At 42.6% G+C, this 12,988-nt stretch overlaps 1 protein-coding gene across 1 annotated transcript; it reads right to left on the reverse strand.

Moving 5' to 3' along the window:
* Positions 1-411: 411 nt before the first annotated feature.
* Positions 412-12,728, reverse strand: LOC115112494 (calsequestrin-2-like). The gene is made up of 11 exons (XM_029639597.2): positions 12,177-12,728; positions 6,665-6,749; positions 6,407-6,507; positions 6,203-6,314; positions 5,400-5,473; positions 4,764-4,894; positions 4,607-4,652; positions 3,406-3,460; positions 1,564-1,664; positions 1,392-1,466; positions 412-1,262 (listed from the first exon to the last, which is right to left on the reverse strand). Exons 1-11 carry the CDS (start codon positions 12,417-12,419, stop codon positions 966-968), a joined length of 1,320 nt encoding a protein of 439 aa, XP_029495457.2. The 5' UTR covers positions 12,420-12,728; the 3' UTR covers positions 412-965.
* Between the last annotated feature and the right edge of the window lie 260 nt (positions 12,729-12,988).

Genomic DNA, 12,988 nt, shown 5'->3' on the forward strand with positions numbered 1-12,988 from the left:
TAGTGGTTGTAATATGAAGGTTGAGTATAGACATTGAGTTAATATCTGAAGCCCCCTTCCCCCTACTGTGCCCTGGTCCTACAGAACACTGAGAACTCTCTCCTGCCACTACACATCTCCTCTTCTAATAGCCCAAAGAAGGAGGGCGAGAACGAGCAATGAGTCAAGGAGGGAAAGAGACAAAAGATGAAGAGAACGAAACATGGAAAGAGAATAAATTAGAGAAATTGAGACTTGAGGAATTTGCATTTAAATAGGCTTTCCTCTCCCATCTGGGTGTGTAATGCTGATATTATCTCACTTTGCAGCTGTTGCTCTAACACACATGAATACAGAGATGGAGATGAAAGGAGAGAAAGTGTTGTGGGAATTGGAAAGTGTCAATAGTAATAACAAAGATCTAGCCCCTGGGAAAGGGAGAGACAGGTGTGTATTTGCACTGACTCCAGGAAGTAGAACCTAAAATGCAATTATCTACACACAGAGTATATTATAGAGGGCACAGAAAAGCACACAAAGATGCCAACCTTTCAGTGACTTCAGTGAGGTTTAGGATGGTGTACAGCAGCACTTCATTGATCAAACTAAAGTTAGATTGATGTATTTGTCGTGGTTGCCAGTCATTGTTAGAAATTAGTAGAATTAAGGGAAGGATGGAAAGTACTGTTTGGGGTTTTCTGAAGTATCTCTGTTGGTCAACATATTGTTACTTCTCTCTTTCAGATAGATTTCAGTTTATCAACAGTATTTTTATCAGATTCTTGAAAAACAAAATCTGTTGATGGGTTTTCTTCTAATGCAGAAAGGTTGATTTTGGCTAGTGATGTACACATTGTACAAAATATTTTATAAAAGCATATAGATCTATTCCTCTCTCCCTGAACTCGTTCACTTTGATGATAGTACAGTGAAGAGACTATACAACAATGTTATGAATTTTGGATTACAAATTTGTAGTTTTTTAATTATTCATCATCGTCATCATCTTCGTCGTCGTCATCATCGTCATCATCTTCGTCGTCATCATCTTCGTCGTCATCATCTTCGTCGTCATCATCTTCGTCGTCATCATCTTCGTCGTCATCATCTTCGTCTTCGTCATCGTTATCGTCTTCGTCATCTTCGTCATCATCATCGTTGTCATCATCATCATCATCATCCTCGGTGTTGACCTTGCCAGACAGGACGTCCTCTATCCAATCCTCCAGCTCCTGGGCTGTGGGCAGGTCCTGTTCGTCTATCTCCAGCCAGATGCTGTCAGCCTGTCCAGAGGGAGGGAGCGAGAAAGAGAGGTCAAAGGTCAGGGGCCAACGTGTTCGATCTGAGTTTCACAATTCCGGACAGGTTGCCAGCAATTTCTTATGCTGTACTGGAGCTGTTAGGGGACTCACATCAGTAACGTTGACCACTCCGATCTGAGGCTTGAACAGGTCCACGTGGAAGGTCTTCTCCCAGTAGGGGATCAGCTGAGGAGAGAGGGAGAACACACTGTGAGACCTGAGAACTGTAGGGACTTGTAGAAGAGTTCCTTTAGCCCTGTCTGTCTCTGTATGTGTGGCTCACCAGGGGGAAGTCATCAGGGTCGATCCAGATGATGCTGAGACCAGGGTGGTGGGTATTGTCTCTGGCCACTTCCTTCAACAGCTCCAGGAACTCATAACCATCTGAACAACGCATCAAGAAGGTTCGTCTGTGTTTTATCAATCCCTGAGAAGTTTGTTGAATTTCCTGGAAGCTATGATTCAGTGATTCTCAGGTTCAGATAAGACTGATATTGTGCCTACAGAAAGTATTCACACCCCTCGACTTTTTACACCTTTTGTGTTACAGGCTGAATTTAAAATTACATTTAGAATTTAAGTCAGTGATCTGCACACAATGCCCCATAATGTCAAAGTGGAATTATGTTTTATAATAAAACATCTAAACCTGAAATGTCTTAAGTCAATAACTATTCAACCCCTTTGTCATGGCAAGCCGAAATAACTTCAGACAATAAGTTGCATGGACTAACTCTGTGTGCAATAATGGTATTTAACATTATTTTTGATTGACTACCCAATCTCTGTACACCACATACAAATATCTGTAAGGTCCATCAGTCGAGCAGTGAATTTCAAGCACAGATTCAACTACTAAGACCAGGGAGCTTTTTCAATGACTCACAAAGAAGGGCACCTATTGGTAGATGGGTAAAAAAAAAGCAGAAAATGAATATCCCTTTGAGGATGGTGAAGTTATGAATTACACTTTGGATAGTGTATCAATACACCCAGTCACTACAAAGATATGGGCATCCTTTCTAACTCATTTGAGAGGAAGGAAACCGCTCAGGGATTTCACAATGAGGCCAATGGTGATTTAAAACCAGTTACAGAGTTAAATGGCTGTGATAGGAGAAAAGTGAGGATGGATTGACAACATTGTACTCACACTAAATGACAGTGAAGAGAAGGAAGCCTGTACAGAATATAAATATTCCAAAACATGCATCCTGTTTCCAATAAAGCGCTAAAGTAATACTGCAAAAAAGGTTGCAAAGAAATGTACTTTAAGTCCTGAATACAAAGCATTATGTTTGGGGCCAACACAACACATCACTGAGTACCACTCTTTATATTTTCAAGCATGGTGGTGGCTGCATCATGTTATGGGTATGCTTGTCATCAGCAAGGACTAGGGAGTTTTTTTTATTAAAAAAAGAGCTAAGAGCTAGGCACTGGCAAAATCCTAGAGGTAAACCTGGTTCAGTCTGCTTTCCAACAGACACTGGGAGATAAATCCACCTTTCAGCAGGACAATAACCTACAACACAAGTCATAAAATATAGACCGGAGTTACTTACGAAGAGTGGCTAGTTACAGTTTTGACTTAAATCTGACTTAAATATATGGTAAGACTTGAAAATGGCTGTCTAGCAATGATCAACAACCAACTTGACAGAACAAGAAGAGTTTTTTACATGTTTAATAGGCCAGGTTTGCAAAGCTCTTAGCGATTTACCCAGAAACACTCAGCTGTAATCGCTGCCAAAGGTGATTCTAAGATGTATTGACTCAGGGGGGTTGAATACTTATCCAATGAAAATATATTTCATTAATAAAACATATATTTGTCATAATTTTTCTTTATCCTTGACATTACAGAGTATTTTGTATTGATTGTTGACAAAAAATTACAAATCAATTTTAATCCCGCCAATCCCACTTTTAAACACAACGAAATATGAAAAAAGTCAAGGGGTGTGAATACGTTCTGAAGCAATGTGTATGAGGTTGCTCTTTTCAAAGCTATGTCACGTTCATCTCCTCGGGAACCTGTACTGCAGAGCTAAGTTTATTTATACTAATGTTTTCCTTGCTCAATACTAAAATTGGGTAATGATATTGATATAATGGCTTTTACCAGGGTCCTCCTCCTCTGCGAAGGCCACCACATGGATCCCCTCCAAATCGTCCTCCTGAGAATAACAGAAACAACATCATGAGAAGCTGTCCCAGGATTAAGGCAAGTAAAGCAAGATTGCATATCAAATACTTCTATGTATGTTGTCTGGCTAGACTGTAAACTCTCCTTCCAGACTCATATTAAACATCTCCAATCCAAAATCAAATCTAGAATCGGCTTTCTATTTTGCAAAAAAGCCTCCTTCACTCACGCCGCCAAACTTAACCTAGTAAAACTGACTATCCTACCAATCGACTTTGGCGATGTCATCTACAAAATATCTTCCAATACTCTACTCAGCAAACTGGATGCAGTCTAACACAGTGCCATCCGTTTTGTTACCAAATCACCTTATACCACTGCGACCTGTATGCTCTAGTAAGCTGGCCCTCGCTACATACATGTCGCCAGACCCACTGGCTCCAGGTCATCTATAAGTCTATGCTAGGTAAAGCTCCGCCTTATCTCAGTTCACTGGTCACGATAACAACACCCACCCGTAGCACACGTTCCAGCAGGTATATCTCACTGATCATCCCCAAAGCCAACACCTAATTTGGCCGCCTTTCCTTCCAGTTCTCTGCTGCCTGTGACTGGAACGAATTGCAAAAATTGCTGAAGATGGAGACTTATTTCCCTTACCAACTTTAAACATCAGCTATCTGAGCAACTAACCGGTCGCTGCAGCTGTACATAGTCCATCTGTAAATAGCCCACCCAATCTACCTACCTCATCCCCATATTGTTTTTATTTACTTTTCTGCTCTTTTGCACACCAGTATCTCTACTTGCACATCATCATCTGCTCATTTATCACTCCAGTGTTAATCTGCTAAATTGTAACTATTCTCTCCTATGGCCTATTTATTGCCTACCTCCTCATGCCTTTTGTACACACTGTATATAGACTTTCTTTTTTTTCTACTGTGTCATTGGCTTGTTTATTGTTTATTCCATGTGTAACTTTGTGTTGTTGTCTGTGTCACACTGCTTTGCTTTATCTTGGCCAGGTCACAGTTGTAAATGAGAACTTGTTCTCAACTAGCCTACCTGGTTAAATAAAGGCGACATAAATCAAATAAAAATATAAAAATGTTACATTGAGTAATTCTCTATTCAGAGGCTTTGAACTGAACTGAAAAATAATACAACTTCTCACCCAGGTCTCAAACATGTCCTCAGCACGCAGTTTTCTCAGTGTTGGTCTGAAAACAAAGACAAACAATCTTACACAACCCTGTCTGTTTGGTGTCACTAATCGCACTGATCAGAGTGAAATAACTGTGTTCTGACAGCCATACTGATCCCTTTCTTACCTCCTGTGTTCAGTGACGAAGGCCACGATCTCCTCCTCAGAGTTAGGCCTGTCAGGGACAGTGACAGGCTCCTCCATGAAGGGCTCGTAGAAATCCACCTCGTTCATCTTCAGGGTCAGCTCCTTGGCCACCTTAAACACCACAAACACCTTGAATCAGGATCCCCTGCCCTGACAGGACCCCTGCTCACAGACCAATTAGGATCCCCTGCCCTAACAGGACCCCTACTCACAGACCAATCAGGACCCCCTGCCCTGACAGGACCCCTACTCACAGACCAATCAGGACCCCCTGCCCTGACAGGACCCCTGCCCTGACAGGACCCCTACTCACAGACCAATCAGGATCCCCTGCCCTGACAGGACCCCTGCTCACAGACCAATCAGGACCCCCTGCCCTGACAGGACCCCTACTCACAGACCAATCAGGACCCCATTCCCTGCCCTGACAGGACTCCTACTCACAGACCAATCAGGACCCCCTGCCCTGAAAGGACTCCTACTCACAGACCAATCAGGACCCCCTGCCCTGAAAGGACTCCTACTCACAGACCAATCAGGACTCCCTGCCCTGACAGGACTGCTACTCACAGACCAAGGAAACAGAATTTCAAGGTATGGATGTCAGTATACTCACAGATTTCTCAAAGGTAGCGAAGAATCTGATGTAGGGCTGGAACTGCTCTGCAGCCTCCTTGAATGCATGGTAGTCTGGAGGAGACCAGAGGTTTATGAAGAAGAGAAAGGAGAGCATTTGGTGGAGTGAGGGATGGAAGAGAGGACACTTCACTTATTTTTAAGTCGCTGTACTACTGTGTAACCACCTGCTACACCATTTCTTATCCATTGTGAAGAGATGTAGACCTTCAGCGTTAAAGTCTAATTCCCAGATTGGTTCTGTCAATTAGCATAGCCGTTACCAAGCATCTGTTAGCTGGTGTGTGCTAGCTGGGCTATCATTAGCCTTTAATTAAGGAGATGCCGTTGACACATACAGGCACTGAAATAACTGAACTCTGTTGACCCCTAGTTCTAGGCTTCCACAGTTGGTCAGGGGTGAGACAGCCATCGTTGTGCTCATCATGAGTGCAGTGCTGCGTCTTAGGATAAATGGGAAAACATTTGGGCCTCACAGCTGTCTGTGGAGGGTAAAATTGGTCATGAAGCTCGTGTAGCTCAGTTGATAGAGCATGGCACGTGCAGCACCAGGGTTGTGGGTTTGATTCCCATGGTGAACCAGTATGAAAAAAAGTATTAAAATGTCTGCACTCACTACTGCAAGTCGCCCTTGATAAGAGCATCTGCTAAATGACTGAAATTAAATCCGTGGTGGTGGGGAGTTTAAAAATGCTCTGGTCATTATCAAGCCCTGGGGATCATCCAATAGCAGTCCAATCCCTGCCATCACACATAAACACAGACAGATTGGTAAAAACTCACATTCTGATTCGTCGTTTTTGAAGTAGCCAATAAGACGGATGTCTTCCTCCATCCTGTCGAAGGCCCTCAGCTCCAGAGTATTTCCTATCACCTCCACGGGCTCCTCCAACAGCTAGAGAGAGAAGAGAGAGATTGTTGTACAGGGAAAGGGACACAACAGCAAGCTGATCCTAGATCTGTGCCTAGTATCAACAAGTCACTCACGTCTAGTAGGAACTCCACCAGGGTGTCTGCAGAGAGCAGGCCATCAAACTCAATCATACGGTCTCCCTTGAACATGTACACACTTCCCTCTTCCACCAGGCCTGGGTCATAGTTTAGGGTTCAGGGGGTCAAATACAGACCATTATTTACAGCCATTCACTGAAGGCTGTACAAAAGCCTTTTGGTGCGTCATAGTCATGCAGTATCATACTTTCTGGAAACTATAGTGCAGGCTGATGTGTTAATGTGTTTTCTTACCCAGCTTCTTGGCAACCTTGACGTCTTCGTGGGAGTCAACCATTCCAAACCCAATCTCCTTTTCCTCCATAACCTGGGCAGCAAGCTGGAGATGAAGACAAAAGACTGTAACTTCAACATCATCATAACACTAAAATTGGAACAGTGTCAAATAGATCTTACATCTGCCCTTACTGGTACAGATGTAAGATCTTCATTTGATCACTCTTTTGTTGCCGATAAATTTCCTATACAGCAGGCAATGCAAACTTGTAGTGTATTCTAAGTTTTAAAAAGGCTTCTAAAGTGTGTTATTTCCACTTTAAAACGTCAGACTTGATTTTCCCTAACAAAAATTGTATCAACCCCTACCAAAACATTCCATTAAATATAATCCACATAATAATTCACATTTTCTGTTGCTGCATGATTATTTTCCTGCTGTAACAAACTGGTTCAAATTAAGATTCTACATCTGTATGTGCTCACAAACTGTGATCCAGTTTGAAGCATTGACAAAACATTGAAGCTTTTTTAAACTTGAATCAATCATATCTAGAAAAGAACCCTAGAGAGAGAGAGAGAGACAATGCTGACCTATAATTTAAATTAAATAAAGTTGTATTGGTCGTATACAACACACACATACACAGTCACATGCACAATCTGCGACTGTAAGTCGGCACTGGGACAGACAGGGCTGAGATTAGCCTTAATTGGGGTGAGAGGTCCAGAGAACAGAAAAGCCCAAAGGCGACACACACACAGAGGGAGACAGTTCTAGAATGACTAGAAGTGCACAGCTCTACATGTACTGTACATACAAGCCAGAATGATGCTGCCATTGTGGTCTCAATTAGGTGAGCCTATGTCAGGCAAGGCCTTGAGCTCTGACAGGGGTAAAACTGGGGCTCCTAAGAATACCTGACTGACAGAAATATCAGGAGGGGAACACTGATTTGTCTGTTTTTATCCAGATAATATGGTGACAGCTGATCATTTAGGGCTTTGAACATCATGTTTGAAAAAAATGATATAGAGGCAGGGAATATGCATTAGTTGTAGACAAGAAAAAGGCATTGTATTTTTTGCAGCTCAGCAAAACTGTACACACCTTAAAAGGGATATGCTGTACTGTGTACCTCTCAACTTCTAGCAAACCAAAACCAATGAACACAGACAGAAAACTACAATTTAGAGTACATGCAACATGAAACAAGTAGCCTTTGTCCAAGCATGAGATACATTATGTCAATGATACATTGACAGAGTGATGAAAAAAGATCAGATAGGTTGTGGACTCTTCAAACAAATCTCACTCTGTAAGCGCCTTATAAAATAATGCAACATGGATGTAATCTCCGGACCTGGGTTCTAATACATGTGTACTTGATTATTTGTTATGTAGATATTTTCCATGTATTTCAGTATGTTGAAATAATGTGTCCAGAATCAACTACTTATATTGGAGGTATTTTAAAGTATTTTCAAATAATTTCCTATACAAAGACTACTTTTTAAAAGTATTTCCAAAAACATTATTTTCAAATTTCCAACAGACCTGGTTCAAATGCATGGGAGTATTTTAATAGTTGTTATAAATACTGTGTATTTGAGTAATTTGAAATAAATGCCAATATTCAACTATTTATGTTTTCAGCAACAACATACCTAAATACTTACTTCCAAATGTCTTTGAAAGTAATTGAAATACCCTAAATACATTTAGAACCCAGATATGGTAATCTTATACAGATATCTTTTAGTGAAGCAAAAGAGCAAGTACAGTTAATTATGATTACCCTGGACCCTAACCCTAGTGCAGTATTTTGGGGTATTTTATTAGGATCCCCATTAGCTTTTGCTATAGCATCAGCTACTCTTCCTGGGGTCCACACAAAACATGAAACATTAAATAGTACAGAACATTAATTAATGGACAAGAACATCTCAAGGTCAGAACTGCATAAATGTAAAGTGTCACACACAGCCTACATATCAGCATATACACACAAAATATCTAGGTCAAATAAGGGAGAGGCGTTGTGCGGTGAGATATTGGTTTAGCAGTTTGTTTTTTGAACAGGTTTGATGTACAGTCAGAGATGGGAGTTCCATGCAATCATGGCTCAATATAATACTGTATGTTTTCTTGAATTTGTTCTGGATTTGGGGTCTGTGATAAGACCCCTGATGGCATGTCTGTGGGGTAAGTGTGTGTGTCAGTGCTGTCTGTAAATTGACTATGCTGTGTGTAAGTTTACTATGCAAACATAGTCAACTTTACCCACCTGTGGTGAGTTAAATATCTGGGGCTATTATCAGGAGTGGGAAACTGGTCTCAGATTACCTGCTGCACATCACACTCTAACACAAGCCATGAGGAGCACAGGACAGCTAGGGAGAAGAACTTAGTCTAAAGCAGCCCACTGTAGTCCACTGTCACAGCTCAGATATCACACTGTTACAGTAGGATACTACACTGACACTTTACTTGAAGTAGCTTCTTATGACGTGCTGATTATATTAGAAACATATTCATAGCACATTAGACTGTAGATGCAGTCATAGGGCATCATGAAATGCTATAATCAATTAGCTAACCCTATAGCTATTCAAAAACATTTGAATTGATATAGTATCTTAAATTTCAAAGCAAAACAGGGAGAGAGACAGACACTGCAATGCCCTTCAGATGTAATAACATACACTGCATGAGTGCATGAGTTCAATAACATACACTGCATGAGTGCCAGTCCTATTTCTGCCTGTGGCAGAGAGCTGGGGTGAATGACATACATTACAACGGGACTGAAGTGGAAGACAGACAGACAGACAGACAGACAGACAGACAGACAGACAGACAGACAGACAGACAGACAGACAGACAGACAGACAGACAGACAGACAGACAGACAGACAGACAGACAGACAGACAGACAGACAGACAGACAGACAGACAGACAGACAGACAGACAGACAGACAGACAGACAGACAGACAGACAGACAGACAGACAGACAGACAGACAGACAGACAGACAGACAGACAGACAGACAGACAGACAGACAGACAGACAGACAGACAGACAGACAGACAGACAGACAGACAGACAGACAGACAGACAGACAGACAGACAGACAGACAGACAGACAGACAGACAGACAGACAGACAGACAGACAGACAGACAGACAGACAGACAGACAGACAGACAGACAGACAGACAGACAGACAGACAGACAGACAGACAGACAGACAGACAGACAGACAGACAGACAGACAGACAGACAGACAGACAGACAGACAGACAGACAGACAGACAGACAGACAGACAGACAGACAGACAGACAGACAGACAGACAGACAGACAGACAGACAGACAGACAGACAGACAGACAGACAGACAGACAGACAGACAGACAGACAGACAGACAGACAGACAGACAGACAGACAGACAGACAGACAGACAGACAGACAGACAGACAGACAGACAGACAGACAGACAGACAGACAGACAGACAGACAGACAGACAGACAGACAGACAGACAGACAGACAGACAGACAGACAGACAGACAGACAGACAGACAGACAGACAGACAGACAGACGAGAAACCTGTTGAGGGTGGAAAACCCAGCAGCGTTGCAGTTTTTTACACAAACCAGTGCAACTGGCACCTACTACCATACCGCGTTCAAAGGCACTCAAATCTTTTGTCTTGCCCATTCACCCTCTGACTGGCACACATACACAATCCATGTCTTGATTGTCTCAAGGCTTAAAAATGATTCTAAAACTTGTCTCCTCCCCTTCATTTACATTGATTGAAGTGAATTTAACAACTTACATTAATAAGGGATCACCTGATCAGTCTTTGTCATGGAAAGAGCAGGTGTTCATAATGTTTTGTATACTCACATTAAAGGAAATCTCCCCTCAAAAACTGTATTTTGGTATTTATTTAATTAGTCCACTGTTGATACAGTCCTAAAATGTTTTGGATGTCAGCGGTCAAGTTTTCAAGATGTTGGAATTTCAAGAAGCAAATGCCGCGTTCAACTAATTAGAAAGTCCGAAATGTTAGAGTTGCGACTAGCCTGTGAACGCGGCAATAGTTTCACATGCCACATCATCAGGATGATGAAAAAAAGAAAACATCATTATGATGATGTGGCAAGTGTCACTTTGCTTCTTGAAAGTCCAAAATCTTGAGAACTTGACTGTTGACATGCAAAACATTGTGGGACTGTGAATAAAAAAATACCAAAATATTGTTTTTTAGTGTATTTTTCCTTTAACTAATCAAAAGATAACCATCGTGCTCTCCCAGAAGCTTGGCTGGTGTGTAAAACCCACAAATACAGGCAAATAAAGAGGTGTAATGGGTTCGCAAACCAAAATATGTTGCATATTGCTTAATTCATTATTCAATGTTAAATTTGTTTTACTGCATCAGGGACAGCATACACAGACGTTTTGGAATTACAGCCTTCTTCCGTGTGTAAGTCTGTAATTGAACACAGCATTTGTAAACAACAACAAACGAGCAGCAGGTGATGTTTTTCATTCAAAGTGACATGTAATGAAGTACGCTTTATGCAACATGTTTTGGAGTGTGAACCCTTTATACCTCTTTATTTTTCCTTTAACCCCAGTCAGCAAACCCCTCGGTAAGTTGTGAGCTACGTGCCCATTGGAACACTAATGTCTTGGTACTGTAAATGATTTATGGAGTAATACTGTAGGTCTAGCTGACCCGGTGACCCCAGACTGTTAAATCACCTCAGTCCAGCCCAGGTGTTCCCCCTCCCTAGGGACTCTCCCCTTTCTCCCCTACCCGCCATCTCTTTCTCCTCCTCATCTCTTTCTCCTCCTCCTCCTCATCTCTTTCTCCTCCTCCTCCTCCTCCTCCTCCTCATCTCTTTCTCCTCCTCCACTTCATCTCTTTCTCTTTCTCCTCTGTGACGACCCTCCCACTCTGTCTGCCGTATTCTGTCTTTGTTATTGTTTCCTTATTAGGATGCCGGTGGGCGGAGTGCAGAGGGTCGTCAGCTACATGGGAAACACCTGGGCCAGGTGTCTCCCAGGATAAATAGACCTCTTCCACATTCATGGAAGAGACTCTCTCCATGCAGACACTTTTGTAGATTGTGTTGTGGTTCTTGGTGGCCTTTTGTTTGTTTGCTTTGGCACCTTTCAACACCCTGCATTATCACATTCATGCATGCAAAACACTCACTTACACTACTGATTACTGATTACACACACCATTGTATATTATACTTAGTTGCTTTAGTTAATAAATATATATTTTGCTACTCCTTATCTCCACGTTGTCTCCCTTTGTTACGGGCTTTGAGCCGGTTCGTGACACCTCCTCCTTTCTCCTCCTCATCTCTTTCTCCTCCTCATCTCTTTCTCCTCCTCATCTCTTTCTCCTCATCTCTTTCTCCTCTCCCACATACTCCTCCCCCACCATCTACCTTTTCCTCCCCTCCTCCTCTTCTTCCTCTTCCTCATCATCAAGCTTACCTCCAGCACCATCTCAGTCATCTGGTGTTGTTTCTGCAGCTCCTTGCCGTCAGGGATGGGTTTGTGGTACAGCAGACAGAGAATGCTGTACTTCTTCATAGCCTTCTTGTAGTTCTTGTCATTGATGTTGATGACCCTGTCGTTCCCGTCATAGCGAGGGAACTCCAGGCCCTTCTCGGTCTGGACGAGGGGCGCCAGGGACAGGGACAGGCACAGGATCAGAAGCAGCCACAGAGAATGCATGGTCTGAGTTAGGAACAACCAGGCACCCAGAGAATCACAGAGTAACCTTCACCAGTTACGACCTCCACAAGAGCGCTTAGGCTTAGGACAGAAAACAAACTCTCCAAAATGTTAAAATAATTTTTAAAACAACAATAGAAAGACAGGTGCAGAATAACAGGTTGCCCTTCAATTAAAATATAAATCTCCTTGAGTTTCTTTCCAAGCCGCCCTCTGACGCCTAACGCTTGTTCAGGAACCAGAGACCCTCTCTCTCCCCGTTTTGCTCCCTCTCTCCTGCCGAGACAAAGGGAAAGAACCGCCCTGACAGGCCTGGAGCACGCTGGGGGGCTGGATACCGTACATAGCAGCACCCCTCTCCCCCTGCCCACCCCACACAGGCCCATTTTTAGGAGACCAGTTGTTTAGGTGCTAAAAATAAATAGGTGAGAGAGCGAAAGAGAGAGAAAGGACGACAGGAGATAGTGGGTTTTTACACTGGGCCTCAGCTCTCTGCTCACACTCTCTCACCATGATGTCTCTATTTGGCATGTTGGGAGGAATGAGGAGATTTGGGGTGATAGTAATCT

The sequence above is a fragment of the Oncorhynchus nerka genome, linkage group LG3, assembly GCF_034236695.1.
Source record: "Oncorhynchus nerka isolate Pitt River linkage group LG3, Oner_Uvic_2.0, whole genome shotgun sequence".
NCBI classification, from domain to species: domain Eukaryota; kingdom Metazoa; phylum Chordata; class Actinopteri; order Salmoniformes; family Salmonidae; genus Oncorhynchus; species Oncorhynchus nerka.

Bases quoted from the DNA above. Each gene is read 5' to 3' on its own strand.
- LOC115112494 (XM_029639597.2), bottom strand. From the start codon at position 12,419: ATGCATTCTCTGTGGCTGCTTCTGATCCTGTGCCTGTCCCTGTCCCTG. The intron at 4,653-4,763 runs GTAAGAAAGGGA...CTTTGTTTTCAG, and splicing joins TTCGTCACTGAACACAGGAG to ACCAACACTGAGAAAACTGC. The intron at 1,665-3,405 runs GTAAAAGCCATT...TGCGTTGTTCAG, and splicing joins CGCAGAGGAGGAGGACCCTG to ATGGTTATGAGTTCCTGGAG.